We start from the raw sequence: 20035 nt of genomic DNA on the forward strand, positions 1-20035 counted from the left end.
AGAGAACCATACAACAATTACCGCAATAATGAGGAGCAAGTTAGCAATAGGTCGACGAGCGGTTAGAGGTCAGTTCTGTAGATTCTGCAGTCAACAGAAACTGTCTACATGTTACAACGGTTTACTGACGTGTAAAAAAATGCCACACTGTCTGCAATGGTATTTTATTACAGATAACAGTACACCAATGATTAAATTCTCTTTAAGATGGCATATTCATGATGATGCGATAATCAAAAACCGAGTCTTTTAGGACACTATGTCACGTGTACTTGAGGGTGAAAAATTCTTTTGAATGAGTATTGTGGATTACGTACACAAAACACTTCTTCTTCAGTAGTTCAGATACGCAATTTCCTTCGTGCATAAAATCGATTTCATCACTGGCTATGGTTGAGTGTTCAGATTCTTTGACTAACCCGTACTCATCCATTGCTACCCTCATAAAAGAGCTCTTCTCTTTATAACTCCTGTACTGTGCCTGTTCCCAAAACTGTAGCTGCTAGATACGAACGATATTATGTTGATTTGGCCAAGCAGCCATACTAGCAAATGCCACTAAAGGCTGCCTCGCCAAGTGTATGCTGTGCTGCCATATAACCGTCAAACGATCAAATGCTTTCGTAGATCGGTTAATCACGCCGCAAACTGATTAATCGTGGTTTACTATGCGAGTTGCGTTTTGTAATAAAACGTGGCAAACGAAATCGATTTCCCTGCGTGGAGCCTGCAAAGGAATCTGCGGTTGCTCAGTTTATAGTGTAGTCCTATTTATTACGGAGTGGGTCTGTGGTATTTATTAGTATCTATAACCTCCTAGAGAACAGTTCGTACTGACATGCAAGGTCTCTCGATGCTTTTTGCTCAACAAGAGACTGATTCTTCTTCTTCTTCTTCTTCTTCTTCTTCTTATTATTATTATTATTTTAGTTAGCGTTAATCCTTCCTAGTATAGACTCCGCTATTCTCGGAGTTTGGCATATTTATTTTATTTTTCATATTTCTTCTGGATGCCCTTCCTGTGGCCACAGTCGTCAGTTACCTGAAGGAGGGAAGTTGTGTACACCACATGTCTGTCACTTTTTTCCGTGTATGATCATATTTTAACTGCCTGTGTATTGTATTTTATGAGGCATAAATTGGGGACTATCCCAGTATTTGCGTAAACGAGCGTCAGGAACCGCCCAAATTCCACACTCAGGCTGCCCGGTGCACCAACCACGGTGGTTAATATGCCGCGCGTGCGTATTTCATCCAGATCAGATCCACCTCCCTGTTTCGCAAGCTATCGCGCTGCGACTTACGCTATACGAGAAGATTACATGTCGAAAAAAGTACCAGTTACGGACTAGTCTGCTCAACATCATTGACTAGAACACTGATGGGAAATTTAGGAGCGCATATTTCACACCAGGCAACAAAGATTTGTAACAAAAAACTGAGCTCCGTCCGAACAGGCTTCGGAAGGCGCAACAGTGCCAACCGACTATCGTATCATCATCAGCGGACAGTCGTCTCTGAATGCGGATATGGAGGGACATGTGGCCAGCATATCGCTCTCCCAGCCGTTGTCAGTTTTCGTGACCACTTCTGAGCCAAGTAGCTCCTCAGTTGCCCTTAAAAGGGATCAGTGCATCCCATTTGCCAACAGCGTTCAGCAGAACCAGACGGTTACCCATCCAAGGGCTAGCCAAGCCTGCAGCGCTTAGCTTCGATGATCTGCGGCAACGCCGTTGGCTACAGAGCATTTTGCCAAATCCTAAACTATTACACAAGTCCGCAGATAATGGATTGTGATTGTCTAAACCTTTTTTTCCTGATCGGGAGTACATTTGCGAGAGTAGTGCCTGCCACTAAAGGTAAAAAAAGGGGCAGCAGCATAACAGTCAATTATCTGAAGCGTACCCTTGAGAAAAATTCTACTGCAACGTATTAGATTCACGGCAACATGTTACGAATGCCATTATTCTCGCTGTTATTCCTATCTACATCTTGAATCTACCGCGGAACAGGCATATGAAACTGACGAAGCAATCTGCCATCTGGATTCTTCCATCAACTGCATCAAATATTTTATGTTGAGAGCAACTTTTGAAAATACAGAATTGCAGAAATCGATTTCCTACATCTGCTGATAAATGAAAGTTAACCGAAACAACTTCAGACGGTTTGTTAACGCACAGAACTCAGTAAAGACTAACAAGTCGTAGCAATGGCAAATGATCGCGAAACATTTTTATATGGTATACATTTGTATTTGAAAATAGTTCTATTAAATACGTTAAACATCGAAAATTACTAGAAATTCGTGACCGACTGCCTAAAAAATACTATCAACGCAATTTTCCTTTTCCGTTTTGAAGGAATGATATGTGGAATGGTGAGAGAAAATCCCAGGCAGCAGTTGTAGAGAGTCTCGAGAAAAGGTACGTTGGTGCCTCGCTCGTATAATATCGCCAACCAAAATAAAAATGCGCTTGTGTTTCTTGCTAAACAAAAACTAACATGAAACTTCCTGGCAGATTAAAACTGTGTGCCCGACCGAGACTCGAACTCGGGACCTTTGCCTTTCGCGGGCAAGTGCTCTACCAACTGAGCTACCGAAGCACGACTCACGCCCGGTACCCACAGCTTTACTTCTGCCAGTATCTCGTCTCCTACCTTCCAAACTTTACAGAAGTTCTCCTGCGCACACTCCGCTGCAGAGTGTAAATCTCATTCTAAAAACTAACATATACAGAATACATAAATGCTTAAATGTTAAATCTAATTGAGACCTTAAGCTACCTTATACATGGGCAAATGCACTTAATGGTGAACACTGCTACAATTTAGTCATAAGGAATATACGTTCTTAAAAATAAAGAGACTCGGGAGAGATGCTGCGGTTGCCCCTGTTCAGAAATATTGTTTGACTACAATCGTTGGTGGTTGCTGACGAAGATTAGTCATTGGCTGAACACTTTTGACTTCTTCAAATGGATGATTAAACAGCAGAAGAATATTGCGTGGATAATATATATTTAGTTGTACGATCTGACAGTCGAGAACGTAGCCCGCGGGGAGCATCTTCGCAAATCCTACGTGCATCACGCCTCGCTACACTCGCAATTCGTGTAACAAACAACGAATTACGAAATTATGTACCGCAATCAACACGATTGTTTGGTTATTATTGTTACCAGTACAAAGAACTTAATTTTATTTCATAGTAGTCAGTCAAGAGCGGTTGTGATACACGTAGCTGAAAGAAAATTCTCCAGCTTAGCATGAAAATTAACTTCTTACAATCCGTCCAAAAGCAACGGTATGAAGAAAGAACCTCGAACTGCAGCCAGTAATAAAATTTAATAAGTTTTCATCTAATACTCATCTTGAGGTTTGAAGCTCACTCTTGCAAATAAAATTTGTCTTTGGCTAGTTTTCACCTTGATCAAACACAATTCTTTCTTATTTTCTACGTCGATATATTTTGCTGAAGTTACAGCATCATCAGTGGCTGTATTTTATATTTCCTTTCTATTAATTGCGTTATTGTATCTGTAAAAGTAGAATTTCAGTTTTTGAGTAAATAATTCGTAAATTTAAAAATCGACAATTTTTTTGTACACTCACGCGCGCGCACACACACACACACACACACACACACACACACACACACACACACACACACACACACCACCTTTCGCGTGGAATAAAATAATATTAACCATAACAGTCTTAACATGCCAAGTCGTAAATTTTCGAGGTAATAAAGTTTTCTATATTAAGCCCTCCGTGGTTGCAGAAGACGAAATGTGAAATAAAGACTGTTATAACGCAAAATAAATACACAGAAACCACAACATCTGTCAACAAGGTGTATACATAAAAATGTTTATTTTAATTTTGCTAATAATCTACTTAAGAACCGAAGTTCTATATGTACAGTCAGTATAAAGAAATTTTTCCTGTTATTTAATAACAATGAAAAGAAAAAAAGACTGATGATGCTGTAACTTCAGCTAAACGTATTTGTGTAGAAAAGTAGGAAGCATTATGTTTCTCAAGGCGGAAAAAAAAAGTTAGTCCAGTTTTAACCACACACAGTCCCGGAAGTTAGCATACAGTGCTGTAATTATACACATTGTCCATCATTCAAAAATTTTGTGGTCAGTTTTCTGTTTTCCCTCTTCGTCATTTAATCTCCCTTCACTAATTCTTGTGTGTAATAAGCCTCTGTGTATTGCAACCAGTTTCTTAGAGACGTTGAGGTTCGAACTTTGGTTTTATAAACGAAGCTCATTTTACAGTAAAACCTTTATTTCTTATCACGTTAAGCCCATACTTTCGTTTTCACTTAAGAAAGTTCGTTCAGAATATTATTCTATTTTATTTTAAAAACTTTTACAATCTTGGTAATTAACTTATATTTGCGTTTTGAAACCGACATAGCTGCAGACTGATAATGACGAAACTGGTCGCGAAATGGCTTATACTTTACTTTGTGTGTTCATATGTCTACAAGAACCCATTGCTGATAGCAACAAACACGACATTCATCTATCCAGTAACTTGCAGGGTACCTGTTTGTTGCGGTCACTTGGATTTCATTCCAGTATGTTCGATAAACACTTGCAGACATTTACTAACATTCTTCTTGGACAGAACATGGGGAACCTTACGCCGAGCTCTTGGCGGATTGGTCTCGTGCACATCCGGTTTTCTACTTCATTTCAGAGATGTTCAGTGATGTAGTGTCGGGGTTAGAGCATGAGACTAACCGCTGAATCTCTTGGAAAAACAACAGAATGATCTTTGCTTTGTAGACAGGAACATTTTCAAACTGCTACAAATAAGATACATTTCCATTTGGCATTAATCCATCGAGAAAAGCAAATTAACTGCTTATAAAGCAATAAAACAGCCCCAGGCCATCAATTACTTTCACTGAATATCACTTTTGCAGTACCACACTCAGGTGAAAACGGTTTGTCTGGCTTAGGCCTGCCAGCACAGGGCCAGTTGACTAAATCACCCACAAAACTTTCTACAAGTGCGTCACAGAGCAAAGAAGCTCAAATGGTCAAATGGCTCTGAGCACTATGGGACTTAACATCTGAGGTCATCAGTCCCCTAGAACTTAGAACTATTTCAACCTAACTAACCTAAGGACATCACACACATCCATGCCCGAGGCAGGATTCGAATCTGCGACCCTAGCAGTCGCGCGGTTCCGGACTGAAGCGCCTAGAACCGCTCGGCCACCGCGGCCGGCAGCAAAGAAGCGTAGCTTACAGCACTTTAAACGATGTCGCTCTTTGCTTCTTGTCATCAGTGGTTTCTGCGAATCAGGCCGACCACGAAAACAATGTCGTATCGCTTAATAGAGGGATCGCTTTATCGATGGCTCTATGTCCCACCTGCAACGCAATAACTGGGCAATAGTTGGACGTCTGCCACGTTTTCCGTACAATACGCTTCGGAAGGGAAGGAATGTTAAAGTTTCGTCGACGATGAAGTCACTAGATATAATAAATCTCGGGTAGGAGGAGGATGGGGAAGGGATTCAGCCTTGTCTTTTTTCAAGGGAGCAATCACGGCACTAGTCTTAATTGATTCAGGAGAACCAAGTAGTCCAACATCTACGTACCCGAAAGCTGATTTGAGGCCCATTTCTCCCGAGTGCGACTGCAGTTCCACGACGATAGCTCCACGTCGCTCGGCAGTACGTTTGAGTGTTCGGCAGTCCCTGACAGTTAATTTATTAGGTACCCTCTGCCACGCACTGTACGGTGTGGAGTATGTGTGTAGATGCAGATGTAGGTCTACCTTAAGGTATAATTCACTTTAATTCTTTTCTAAATTTTCCGCTTTACACTAAATCTCTCAAACACAATGCTCGAACTTGTGGGCCTCTACAACTATGCCTCCTTCTAATTCAGTGGTTGGTTGATTTTACAGTACACTTATTTAAGGGGTTTACAGATTGTGCATTTACTTATATATCCCCGAATTCACCCCATGACGTCCCTCGGAGTCCGCACAGTGCAATAGAGTACATGGAGAGCGACGCAAAAGCAGGTATAGGAGAAAATATATCACATCTGCGATGCTCAGCGATTTAGGTCTAGGCGAATACACAGTGACACCATTTCGATTCAGCAAAATAATTCAATCGAGAATTATTACATTCGGATTTCACTTCTCGGCGTTTAAACAGGGTAGTCCACAAAATAAAGTCACATACGTTTCTCTGCTCTCCATACACTGTTGACTGTATGAATTTAACAGCGTCCTTAATCTCTCTTATCTCGATTCGTCGTCAACACTCTTTATTTGTTATCTTTTCCTGTAGACCAATGCCAAATTATATTGAAATACCTAACTCTAACTAAATTATTGCATATTTTATGTCCTCACATACTTAATAGGACTGAAATATAGAATTATTTTTAAGTATGAAGTTCCATATAAAATACTATTTTTTTTAGGAATAAGTTATTTATTCTAAACATGTCACATATAGAAAGAGGGCTAATGTTTCAGTGGACCTCCAGTCACGAGCGCAGCTTCCTCTAATGGACTCAGCTCTAACAACAGCGACAAGTTAACCAGCGTGAGTATTGTTGCATAAAATACGCTTTGCGCGTTTGTCCAGCAAATGGGACATTCAAAACTTCCCGGAATTTAAGAATGTATACTTTTTAGGTTTTTTGTCTGTCCTGTTCTAAGTACCTGTTGAGAAAAATCAGTATTATAAATTAATATTGTAGCAATAAGTGGTAGAAAAAGTTAGATTCATAGGGAATGCACTGTTTTGTGTGTTACAGCTCGAAAAAATTTAAAATGTTAGTTGTAGTGAAGTAAAAGAAATCCTGTCTTTCATTAAATTGTAATTTAGATCAATAAAGGCATTGTATAATGTAGTTATCTGGCTATCGAAGTTATTTCCCTGTAGTGAAAATTTCATGCTGGGACGTCACAACTTCTTTTCGCCAGGAGTAGTAACACGAAGGATGCTACTGACAATGGCCTGGATTTGCTGCCAACCTGCCTGGTCTATAAATTTAACAGGAAAACAGTCAGTACTGCATTTTTTTTAATGTGACACTTTTTCACCAAAAGGAACAACATGATGCCAAGTTGAGAATTGTCACAGAGGACAAATGTCGCAATTAAATTTGACTTCCACCCCAAGGAATTTATAAATATCACCTCTATGACCATGATACTTATAGTTTACACTTAAATATTTTAATAACGCTCGTGCTGTGTTTTCAGTTAATGAATGCCTATTTTCTTCGCAATACACGTTTCATACGGCTGAAATAAAACATGATTAGTGGTCTGAAAGTTGCAGGTAGTTTACAGTTTGGTTTCTTTCTAGCACATGTATATGTATTTCCTGCGTGCATATTCCACAGCTACTTATACTACTGATTTTCTTGCCCAATTTTGTTTTTTATTTTCAGGACAACAGTCCTTCCACATGGTGAGCATGTTTACGTACTGTATCACGTTGAGGCTTACTGTTTTCTGGTGGCAGAAAATTCTGATTACAAGAGTCGGTAGGGAGAGTGGGCGGTGCGTAATAAATGTAAATGATACAGTGGTGAGGTGTGTTGGGAGAGGGGACGGAGGTATATGAATCATTGAAGAGGGTGATATAGTGGGGAAAACAGAAAGAAGGAAAGAAAAGAGAAATTTGTTTCTCTCTTTCCTGTATTCGCGAGGATTAGGAGCTTGAAACTATTTTCGTCTCATTGATTTAGTCCCATATGTGTTCCATAATTTTGTACAGTGTCTGCTTTCCACTGTTTGTTTGGTTATTACCCAGATTTTTAATGTGTGGCAACATATCAAACGCAACAATGTGATCTTGATGCAGTATGTAAACGTATGTATTATGTGGGAAATGTGTAGTCCTGAAAGTAACATAAGAAAGATAAACTCACCACCAAAGGTCATTTAAAATACGCACATATATATCTACATATAAGGTGAAACGTGTAAGGAAGTGTCATAAGCAAATGAAGCGCACTTCATTAGACTGAAAAACAAAAACATAAATAAAATTAATTAATTAATAAATAAAAATGAAAAAAATCGTATAGTATCTGTTATCTTCAGACCGCTGGAAATGTTTTAACTCATTAAAACGGAACGCATACGGTCTCTGAAAAACGAATATAGTAGTTGCATAGATGCACAGACATCATCAGACTAATATAGCATTATAAATACCGTCTTAGGATCGGCCATGTGGGGTTGCGCACTAAATCATTATTGTAAAATGACATGCGTTTCAAAATACTTTCAAACATTATATTGGTCTTTAAAGCAGAAGTATAATTCCTATAGTAATACAATTCTGCCCACTTCATTTTCCCCACACCGTACTTAAAAAGTAAGAGGTTTTAAAAAATCGCTGAAGGAACTTCGAGTAGAAACGGAGAGTTTCAGACCCTGCGTGAGAACCGCCAACTGTTGGCAGAGTTAACCGGAGAGTACTTGCCGGAAAGCGCGTGACTACTCAAGAACGTATCACGTTCATCCAAATAACATTATTAGCATATTCTAATACATTCTTCTTCTAAAACCTGACTTTTAAATGTCAATGACGATTGGAAAACGTATTTGTTAGTGAGCAACGTCCATAGCTATCAGGTCACCTAGCATTCCTAAATTCCCCTTGACAAGCATCGGGCCACTACCTTTCAATGAAACGTCTTGGCATTTGTGTGACGTGATTTAAAAGAGCCTAACCCTCGGAGATTATAAATTACTGCTGTTAGATGTGGTTTCAACATAATTCCTCTATAATACACTCCGGGAGTCCACAGTTAATGAATAAAATCCTAAGAACATTGGTCTTCCTCCGTCTGTGGTATACAAATCGATTTTCTTCTTTAAGATTCGATCGTGGTATTCGTCACAATTAAACTACAGAAATTATTATGATACAAACGAGAACACACTCATAACAGTCTCAGTACAATTACGATTTCATAATAGAGGGACCAGCATTTTAAAAAGAGTTATCTCACTTCTGAAGCACATGAATTTCCTATACATTCGCTTCTAAAGTACTGTACTTTCTTGTTGTGTAGCCGCGCGGGATTAGCCGAGCGGTCAGGGGCGCTACAGTCATGGAGAGTGCGGCTGGTCCCGGCGGAGGTTCGAGTCCTCCCTCGGGCATGGGTGTGTGTGTTTGTCCTTAGGATAATTTAGGTTAAGTACTGTGTAAGCTTAGGGACCGATGACCTTAGCAGTTAAGTCCCATAAAATTTCACACACATTTGAACATTTTTCTTGTTGTGTATTACTAATTATATGCAACAAATAACACAAAACGTTTAAATGAACATATATGGTCCAGCCACATTAATATGACCACCGCCCGTGTTTGACGTCAACGTGCAATAATCACTCACAAACGGCAGCTGGCAAGACTGGCAGCGTAGGGTATATAAAGTGCGTCCGCAGGACGCGGAAATACAATGCAGTTGTTGTCGAAATGGGGAAAGGAGCAATTTATCTGACGTTCAAAAGGGCGTGATCATTGGCTTTCAGGCCAGTGGTGGAAACATTTCCAAAATGGCTAAGTCTGTAAACTCTTTTCGAGGGCCGTGGTTGAAGTTTACTGTCCAAAGGAATATTGCGTTATCCAAAACCGGCACAAAGGCACCTATGATCCATCAAGGGTCACAGATGAGAGGGGTGAACGGGAGAACAGACGTGCAACTGTCAAGCAGCTGACCGCCCAAATGAACCAAGGAGCCACCAACAGTGTCTCCTCAACGACAGTTCAGTGAACGTTGCGCCTGGTTCATGCACCTATGCTGAATGCTGTTCATCGCTTACGAAGGTTGGAATTCGTACGCCATTACCGCAGCTGAACGTCCACCGATTGGCGATAGGTGACCTTTTCAGACGAATCACGTTTTATGTTCCATCGGTCAGATCTTCAGAATAGTCCAGGCCAGAGGATAGAGCATTATGGTCCGGTTTTCGTGGTACTCCTTGGTAATCTCGTCATTCTGGAAGGCACAATGAATTAATACAGGTATGCATCTACCCTGGGGGCCATGTCCACCCCTACATGCAGATTGTTTTTCCTTAGCACGATGGCATCTACCAGCAGGTCAGTGGATTATGTCACACAGCTTTCAGTGTAAGTCTGTGGTTGAAAGAGCACCACGATGAGTGTATTGTACTTCTCTGGTCACAAAACGCCCCGTATTTAAACCCAGACAGAATCTGTGGGACAACCGCAATCGGACTCTTCGCGCCATTGATCCTCATCCGAGAAACCTAGCGCAGCTGGCCACAGCACTGGAAAAGGCGTGTATCCACATTCCTGTCAGCACCTTGCAGAACCTCGTTGACTCTCTTCCAGCACGTCTCCCAGCAGTGGTTATTCGGGCTTTTGACTGGTGGTCAAATTAATGTCACCAGACAGTGTATGTCTTATAACGCTATGTTACTGAGATTCACGTGTTGCACAAAATGTGGTACTGCGTACTCCTACTGCAGCGTGGTATGGTGATGATAGCTCTGCAACTCCATATGCAATACACAAAAGACTTCCTGTCTCACATTTGGGCTGATGACGATCTCCATGGCTCGGCTGCTGCTTAAAGTTAGCGCTGGTTTAGTCTCAGTATGTTGTGTGATATGCTGTAGTGTAGCACTGTACACAATCACCTAGTTGGCTGATTTAAGCTACGCCGACAACTGATTGGGATACAGAATCATCATGATGCAGTGGTAAGACAATGGATTCGAATTTGGGAGGAATGTAGCTCAAATACCCGCTCGCCCATCCAACAGGCAAATTCCTCAATGGTTCCCTTGTAAACGACAAGGCCGATTTTATTCCCCCGTCCTACCTTATTCCGAGCTTGTGTCCTGTGTCTAATGATGTCGTCGTCGACGGTATGTTAAACACTAATCTTCTTTATACTTCGAATGGAGAACGTATATAATATTCATGAGCAAGACACTCTCTCTCTCTCTCTCTCTCTCTCTCTCTCTCACACACACACACACACACACAAACTGATGAGCCACGCCATTATCGCCACTGCCGACTGGGAAAGTGAATGCCATCTGGTGGCGTCGCAGGAATGTAACTCAGTAAGGCAAACATTTAAGCGGAATAGACTGGGATGGGGAATCACTGAAGCGAAGATACGGGCCACAAATGAAGAATTCCAGTGACACAAGGAACTTTGACAAAGGGGAGATTTTTGTTGATCAGCGCATGGCAACGAGCTTCCCTGAAACAGCGTAGCTGATCGGGTGTTCGCAACTTGAACATCTGTGGAAAGTGGTTGAAGGACGGTGAAACCAGGAGTAGATGAAAAGCGCTGAACGTCCATACCTCATCACAGAATATGAACCCTGGAGTCTTTCTCTGCAAAGCAGGGTAAGAGGCGACCTGTGGCGGATCTGACGAAGAAGTACTGCGCTGCAGGCACAAATATGTCAGAGCACACCTTTCAGCGCACATTGTTGAACACGGGGCTTTGCAGCTGACGATCCTACGTGTTCCCAAGCTGACCCAACGACATCGACAACTGCGATTGTGGTGGGCTCAGGATCAACGAAATTTGACCGTGTATGAATGGAAAGCTATAGTTTGATCGGATGAATGGTCTTGCCCTGATGCACCGTCATCCAGGCGAACGGCGGCGCGAGACAGGCACTGCGCCACGGACGCAGACTGTTGGGACAGTATTATGCTATGGGGATCACACACACCTGCGGTTCATGGAAACTGTGGTAGTAAACGAAGACACCTTGATAGCTGTGGATTATGTGAACATTATTGCAGACCACCTGCATCCTTTCACGCTTAATGTCTCCTCCGACGGCGTTAACGTCTTCGAGTAGGACAACTGTCTATGTCACAAGGCCAAAATCGTCCTATAGCAGCTTGAAGAGCATGATAGTAAACTCGCATTGACGTTGCGGCCACCAAACTCACCCTGTCATAGGATACATCTGAGACGTTATCAAACTCCATCTCCACGCCCACAAACCATCAGCTCGTTGGGTATGACAACTGCGTGACCTCTGCGTAGGCATCTGGTGGCACATACGTCTGAAAACTTACCAAGGACTGGTCGAATTCGGTACCCTCCAGAGTTGTCACTGTATTATGTTCCAAAGGTTGACCGACACGCTATTCAGCAGGTTGTTATAATGTTGTTATTTATCACTATATACGAGGGGGGTTTGAAAAGTCCGTGCAAAGTCCAAGAGATGGCACCACCGGCGCATATCGAGGTCATGTTTAGTTAGTAGCATCTTTGTAAAAAATGCACACCAAGTTTCAGCCATATTGATCTATTTCTTTGTGTTTGACATTCGTGTGAATCAAGGAATTTGAGTGATTGTCAAAAAATGGACGAAAAAGAATTTCGTGTGGTGATTAAACATTACTTTATGAAAGGCAAAACGCCGCAGGAGACTAAAGAGAAGCTTGATAAACTTTACGGTGACTCTGCACCTTCGATTAGAACAGTTTATAGGCGGTTTCAAAATTTTCGGAGTGGTCATATGGGCACAAGTGATGCTGAACGTTCTGGACACCCTGTGGAGGTTACGACTCCAGAAATCGTTGACAAAATCCGTGATATGGTGCTGGATGACAGAAGAGTTAAGGTACATGAGGTTGCTAGTGCTGTGAGCATCTTGAATGAACGGGTACATAATATTTTGCATAAACATTTGGACATGAGAAAGCTATCTGCAAAATGGGTTCCGCGATTGCTCACGCTTGACCAAAAACGGAATCGTGTGAAGTGTTGCAAAGATGGTTTGCAGCTATTCAGGAAGAATCCGCAGGACTTTAAGCGTCGTTTCGTCACTGTGGATGAAACATGGATACATTACTATACTCCTGAGACCAAACAGCAATCTAAACAATGGGTTGCCAAGGGAGAATCTGCACCAAAAAAAGAGGAAGACCATTCCTTCGGTCGGAAAGGTTATGGCAACTATCTTTTGGGATTCGCAAGGGATAATCCTCATCGACTATCTGGAAAAGGGTAAAACTATTACATGTGCATATTATTCATCGTTATTGGGCCGTTTGAAAACCGACCTAGAAGAACAACGCCGGCGATTGGACGGCAAAAATGTCCTTTTCCATCACGACATTGCACCAGCTCACACCTCAGCAGTTGTGGTCGCAAAATTATTGGAAATAAGATTCCACCTTGTTTCACATCCTCCCTATTCTCCAGACTTGGCTCCCTTGGACTACTATTTGTTCCCAAAGTTGAAGAAATGGCTGGCGGGACAAAGATATTATTCAAACGAGGAGGTGATTGCAGCAGCTAATAGCTGTTTTGCAGACTTGGACAATTCCTATTATTCGAAAGGGATCAACAAATTAGAACAGCGTTGGACGAAGTGCATAAGTCTAAAAGGAGACTAAGTCGAAAATAAAAAATGTTTACCCCCAACACGTAAGTAGTTTTTATTTTTGCACGGACTTTTCAAACGCCCGTCGTATTCGCAACAAGGTTTGTCTTTTTCTGATCCTAGAAATTACTCACTGATGCTTCTTACGAATTGTTAGAGACAACCTGCGCTTAAAGGAAAATGGCATTGAGTCTTGCCAGAATGTTTATTTACATACCAGTTAAACGTAGATTAACTAATCCACCAAGATTTCACTGCATAAACTCAGACAAGATTTTATTATTTTTTATTCATAGAAAACCGAGGAAAAATATTCTTAACGAAACACAATTCGAATTTATTTTCTAGACGTTTGGATTCGCAAAAACGAAACACTACAGAAATGTATTAGGTGATCCATAAGTTCGTAGCGTTTTTCCATAAGTTTATCAGCACAACAGATCCACGTACAGAGAATTTACTCATCAAAGATATATTCTCCTTCACTATTTACAACAGTCTGCTAACGCTAGGATGACTTTTCGATTCCGCGATTGTTGAAATCACGTGGTTTTTCCGGGGAAGAACTCGTCGAACTATGTTCGGAGCTCATTTTCATCCGGAAAGGAAGTTCCTTGAAGAATTTGAGATAGTGAGCGGAAAAGGTGACAGTCTGAGGGCACAATATTGGATGAATAAGCTGAGTGCTGGTTGATTTTCCAACGCTTCTCCTCTTTAGAGTTTTTTGTCACTGTAGCAGAATGCGAGCGGTCATTATCGTGGAGTAACATCACTTCACACAGTCTTCCTGGTCGTTGTTCTTGGATTGGGTGCTGACATTTAACAATGCTGTTTATTTATTTAAACAGCGCCGTACCAGTTTCGAACCGATAGGTTCATCTTCAGACGACTAGTTAACGTTTTACATAACAATGCCATGTTGTGGTTGTTATGGATGTAATATTGCCATCTTTGTATGCATACCTCCATGTGATGAAACTTCTAAGTGTGTGAGTGGTACGTTACAGTATGTGCACATATATACACAAAAAACTTCATTATACATGTTTCGATGTTGCAAGATGATAAGGGACCTGCAATGGAACGTAATGGAGCGGATTCTTCATTGGCATCACCACCCCAAGGAAGTTTCGTCAGGTGGGGAAACAAACCACGAAATGTAATGTAAAACGTGAACTAGCCGTCTGAAGATGAACCTATCGGTTCGAAACCGGTAACGGCGCTGTTTAAATAAATAAATAGCATTGTAAAACGTGGCTGGTTGCTGTAATCTTCTGTGTAGGAGTCAACTTATATACAAACCGATTCATTACTAAATAGTACTTTCAATAAAACAAGAAAATTAAATAATAGCTCAGTACATCAGCTGACTTTTCCATGCGTGCCCCTGCCGATGCCGTTGCTTAATACTTTACAAATGTTTGGCGAGCAGCTTAGTCGAGAATCGCCGTTGCTGAAAAGCGAGAGTTTCTCCTTCGTGATGACGTCTGATAGGCTTCATCGTTCGCCGTCTCACATGACTCGTCTGTTACAAAGCAATTTCACAGTAGGTTGCCAACCGCACTGTCTCTCCATGAGGAGTATCCTCGTGGAGCATCTCAGCATGTCAGATGACGAACGACTGTAAATGGGCGATGATCCACGTAGCCGTCTCGGATGACTGTGCATATCAACAATGAGCGACATCGGACTGGTAATAATATTAAGATCATCTATTGTATAGGTAGCCCCTTTTAATCGTTCTGTCTCTCCACTTCTGTACCTTGTTGTGGGTAACCAGTTTTCTTCTCTCTCTCTCTCTCTCTCTCTCTCCCCCTCTCTTTACAACGTGATATGTTATTCCACAAATGGTAAAAGCTGCTACTGCTCAGTCAGACATCTTACTTCATTCTAGTTTATTTGTGATTGTGTTCCGCTCAGTGCATTTCACACGATCGTCTGAAAAAGGACAAATTAGGAGATTTCCATCAGTTTCCAGTCGGCATATCCCTTCTTTTGCCTAAAACATGAGGCGCATCCTAGGCTGGGCTTTCATTAAAACCAAAAGAGTCAAGCTTCCTGACATGTGCCCACGCTAAAAACAGTTATAAGAGCATGGGGTATGTTAGCGCTATGCTGTAGTACAGAAAGTCATAGGATTTGGCAGGTATTGAGAAAAGAACATAGTAGGACGAGGATTTTAATACTGCCTTTGTTTATGGAGAAGGATAAAAGCAAGTCTCAGGTAAAGCGGCAGGTAGCATACTACTTCACACTTACCCAACATGTGATGCAATGTCATCACATTACTCAGCAAGTACTCTTCACTCAAAGCGAGGATCATCACATTACATGGCAATGACCCTATGCGCAAAGCAAGAAACGATGAACGATTTTCTTGAATAGATTGCTCAGAAATCCGATGACTGAAGGTCAGTTTCGTGATAGATCAGCTCACTCGGATAAGTAACAAAATTCATTCACTGTTCTTCATGAATGATGGAAACATAGCTCTTCCTCAGTGTGCCAGAGCTAAGTGGAAACTTTGCCCCGTGGGTTAAACGCTGTATTAGTAGCAAGAGGTGATAGCACTCAACTAGTTAGTGCGCTGGCCATGTGAAATGAACAGCAACGTGTTTCCAGAACCTTAGACCATATGTGAACGATATAATATATAAAGATATATCTGTCTGAATCTTGTCTTTCTGGGGAGAGATCACTCATTTAATGAATTTCGTGGGAACTCGGACCTGAGTGAATTTAAGCCCCTAAACTTTTATGAAAAAAAAAATTCAGTAAGTTTAGTTTATTGAAAACTTTGCTGTATTCACACTATCATTGGTATCAGGAAGGTCTCATCCTGCTATTTGTGAGTGCATATATTCAAAAATGGATTAAAATGTGTGTGAAGTAGTACAATAATTTGGTTTCGGCCGTTAGTGAAATATTAGCAAATGTCTACACATGAAACGAAAATGATACACATACCCTAACATTCTGCGCAGTAATTCCACTACATTTACTGTCGGAGGCCCTAAATAAAGGAAATCAATGGCAAGACTAGCCCTCTTTATACCTATTCGCAGATGGGTCAAGCAGTTTGCCTCACAATTTTCTCCAACGGTGGTTTGTTCTCCAGACGCCACAGTGCTATACATGGAAGCAATACTTTGTCTTTAAACACTTCTTACTTCGTTCAGAGCATTTTCGCGTGCGGTATGCATATGTGGCGTGGAATTAGAAAACACTACAAAACACTTGTGTGGGGAAACTGCCGGAGAGCCTGAAACTGGTGGCCATTGTCGCTTAACGATGGTGTCAGTCGGGTGGTTCACCTCCTTGTCTCGCACACAAATACTAGATCATTACGCTCATCAGCAAATCTAAACAACAATAATGGACTTTTGCGAATTGAATAAATATGCGGAAACTAAAACTGAGTATGAACCCTGTGATCTACATACCTAAAAGTAAGACATTAATATAATGATCAAATGAAATAAATCATGACAGATTAAAAGGACGTACACTGAAAACATTGTGATAACAAGTACGTGACAATTTTTATGAGTAACATACCCTACTACATTTAAAATTTTTGCTTTAAACTATTGCTAAGAGTGACAGCGTCTGCAAGACATTCAGTGTTACTTGTTTTATTTTCCGATATTGCTATCGATATTCTTTCGGAACATAAGTGTAGCTACATCATACAACTGTCTTTGTTCGATCGGCACCTGCGGAGTTGGCTGAAGCATAGTACGTTCCTTAGTTCAATTTTCCTTAAATATGTTGAGCAACGCGCGTAAGAGCTACAGGCAACGACGAAGTTTCATCCTCCGATCATTGCTAGGTTATACAGTTTAATCACCGTTTTGAGATATGGGAATGAATTACGCAGTTACATGAAAGGATATCGACTGTAAATGTATAAATGAATACGTGATTATGCAGCAGTCACTTCCATAAAGACTGATGATTCTCAGTGGCCGTCTGTTACATGATACTATGTTCAGCTACACATTTTTATACATTAGAACAGGAATCTAAGATTCTATCACTTTCGTACTTCATCTTCGGAATAATATTGGTTATTCATCATCTGTCAGTGAAACGTCAGGTTCATAGTTCGGACAAGATATATGCTTTATATATTATTGCACTCAGTTGTTCTTACTTGCCGTCTACAGAATCTAGATGTCGATGTACCTATACGCATCATGCTCCCAAGTTAAATTTCTGGCATGTAGTCACATCTTTATGGACGGAAAGATACCTTTTGAGTTTCATTCAAATCAGTAGCTGCTTTCATAAAGACGCAAGCATCGTTAATGCACGAGCAATCATGATGGTATAAATAGTAGTACCACCTGTTACCCATTTTTGTACATGAGTCTGAGGGAGAAGTAACAAGTGAATTTTTGTGAGCTTAAATCAGAGAATGGTCGGGGTAAACTCGAGAGAGGCGCGGCGAGTTTTGTCAGAGACAAAGATGGCATTAAGGTCGTCCTGCAGCCATTCTTCTTGCTGTCCAGAGCAGGCCCCCCCTGGGGCAACCGCCGGAAAAAAAAGAGGGAAACGAAGTTTACAGGCCATACCAAGTCGTAAATGATTCTTATAGCCGAGAGAGGATGGTTCAGCACCAAGATGTGGGCGAACTGCAGAAGGACTTCAGTTCATTACATAGTGACTTATTACTTTCCAGTATAGCTGCGGGCTCAATAGCTTCTCCGTATATTACAAGAGTGCTTCTCGACGGATGTGTCTATTCTTCAGACTACATTTTACCATCCCTATGTGGATAAAGGACCATGACAGATAATTATCCCTGCTTATTTCCGTGTTACACACTATTAACTACAAAATAATTGCGTTGATGTCGTATCATATTTCATATTACGTATTACATTATTTTGTAAATATATTGTTTACATTATAGCACTATTTCCGGATACTGTGAATTTTATATTGTAAGGAGGACCAAATACATTTATGGGAATGGTAAGAGCTAGAGTATGAAGCATCCCCCCAACATTTATCAAACTTTGTGGAGATGTTCATCACGCAACAGATATTAAATGATTAAGCCTTCTATTTGGAGAGTGCAACCCCTCCCCCCCCCCCCCCCCCCCACGCCCCCGACAGGCACTAATTTACTCTTCTATTCGTGGTGGCATGGTAGCAAACGGCATGAAACACATGCTGTCTCAGTTCAAGATATTGGACGCTAATATGAAAGTTCACGTCGTTTCATCACATCCCACACACAGTCATCGGGTGCAAATCGGGGGACCGGGCTGGCCAATCAACGATCCGTGCATTCCTCAAAGCGTTAGTAGTCTGATCTATAGTATATGGCCTTGCATAGTCCTATTGGAATGCTACCTTTGGTTCTCTGGTCACGAAGGACATGATAAAAGGGTCTGCCATTCTAGTGGCGAGCATTCAATATCCCTTCAACAATTACGGAATCAGTCCTGTTTCACATCCAGTAGTTCCTCACACCATGATTCCAGGAGTTGGAGAGTTGTGGGTCTCGAGAATCGGTGTTTCTTGTGACCTTTCACCAGGTCGTCTACGGGCACGTTAAGGTCGATTTGCCACCACAAACAGAAGCGACACTCTTTGCTGAACGTCACAGAATGCCACTCAGTATGCCAGCACACTCTGCATCTACTACATGCCAATTTCTGTCGTCTATGGTCTGGAGTCAGCGGTGAACGACACATGGCAACTTAAAATCTCAACCCAGCGTCCAGTCATCTTTTAACACCGATCCGTGATGACACTCTGCCTATAACCGCTGCCCAGATTTCAATTGTAGTCGTTTGCCTATTCTTCACAGCCAGTCAAACAATCCTACGATCTTCTCGTCGTTTATTGCTTCCCGAAGAACCATTGCCCACTTTTCTTGACATATTTTTGTCCTGAGCGGATGTCGTCACCATTCGTTCTGCAATCATTGTACAACAGCCAACTTTCGGTATGATACTCTCATGTCCCTCATGCCAATGATCTGATGGTTCTAAAAGTAATTAAGTGGCGGTAAGCTGCACGTGCGCGTCATCTTTGCACAATTTTTATGCATTGTAACGATGCAATAACAGCAAACAAATGGTATCGTTATAGGCAGTGTAAAAGGTGCTTGTGCAATATCGGTCATGAGAATGTGAATGGACACATTATTTCCTCGCTATAACTACCCAGAATGTCGTTCTTAATAAGGAGACATCGTCAGAAGTGAAAGTAATGTAGTGTATCTACATCTTCATCTACATCGTCCGCCTGCTTAGCTGAGTGATAACGAGCTTGCCTACCATGCATGGGGCTCGGGTTCGATTCGCGGACAGGTTAGAGATTTTCCCCGCCAGTGGACGGGGTGTTGTGGTTTCCTCATCACTCATCATCACAGCCGCGTATGTCGCTCAGTATAGCGCCATTTGCACACGACGGCCGAACTTCCCCGGACGGGGTCTCTCGGCCAACAATGCCACGCGATCATTTCATTTCGTCTACATATACATAAATACTTCGCAAACCACCGTACGGTGTATGGCGGAAGATACCTTGTACCATTACCAGTCATTTCCTCTCCTGCTCCACTCGCAAGTAGAGCGAGGGGAAAATAAGTGTCTAA

General features: G+C 41.6%; 1 protein-coding gene across 1 annotated transcript in view; it reads left to right on the forward strand.

Moving 5' to 3' along the window:
• Positions 1 to 20035, forward strand: part of LOC124556403 — a 692955-nt gene that overhangs the window by 558349 nt on the left and 114571 nt on the right. The window contains exon 11 of the mRNA XM_047130364.1: positions 6529 to 6598. Coding sequence (XP_046986320.1) covers positions 6529 to 6598 — 70 coding nt within the window. The remainder of the gene's footprint in view (positions 1 to 6528; positions 6599 to 20035) is intronic.

Source organism: Schistocerca americana, chromosome X (genome assembly GCF_021461395.2).
Source record: "Schistocerca americana isolate TAMUIC-IGC-003095 chromosome X, iqSchAmer2.1, whole genome shotgun sequence".
NCBI classification, from domain to species: domain Eukaryota; kingdom Metazoa; phylum Arthropoda; class Insecta; order Orthoptera; family Acrididae; genus Schistocerca; species Schistocerca americana.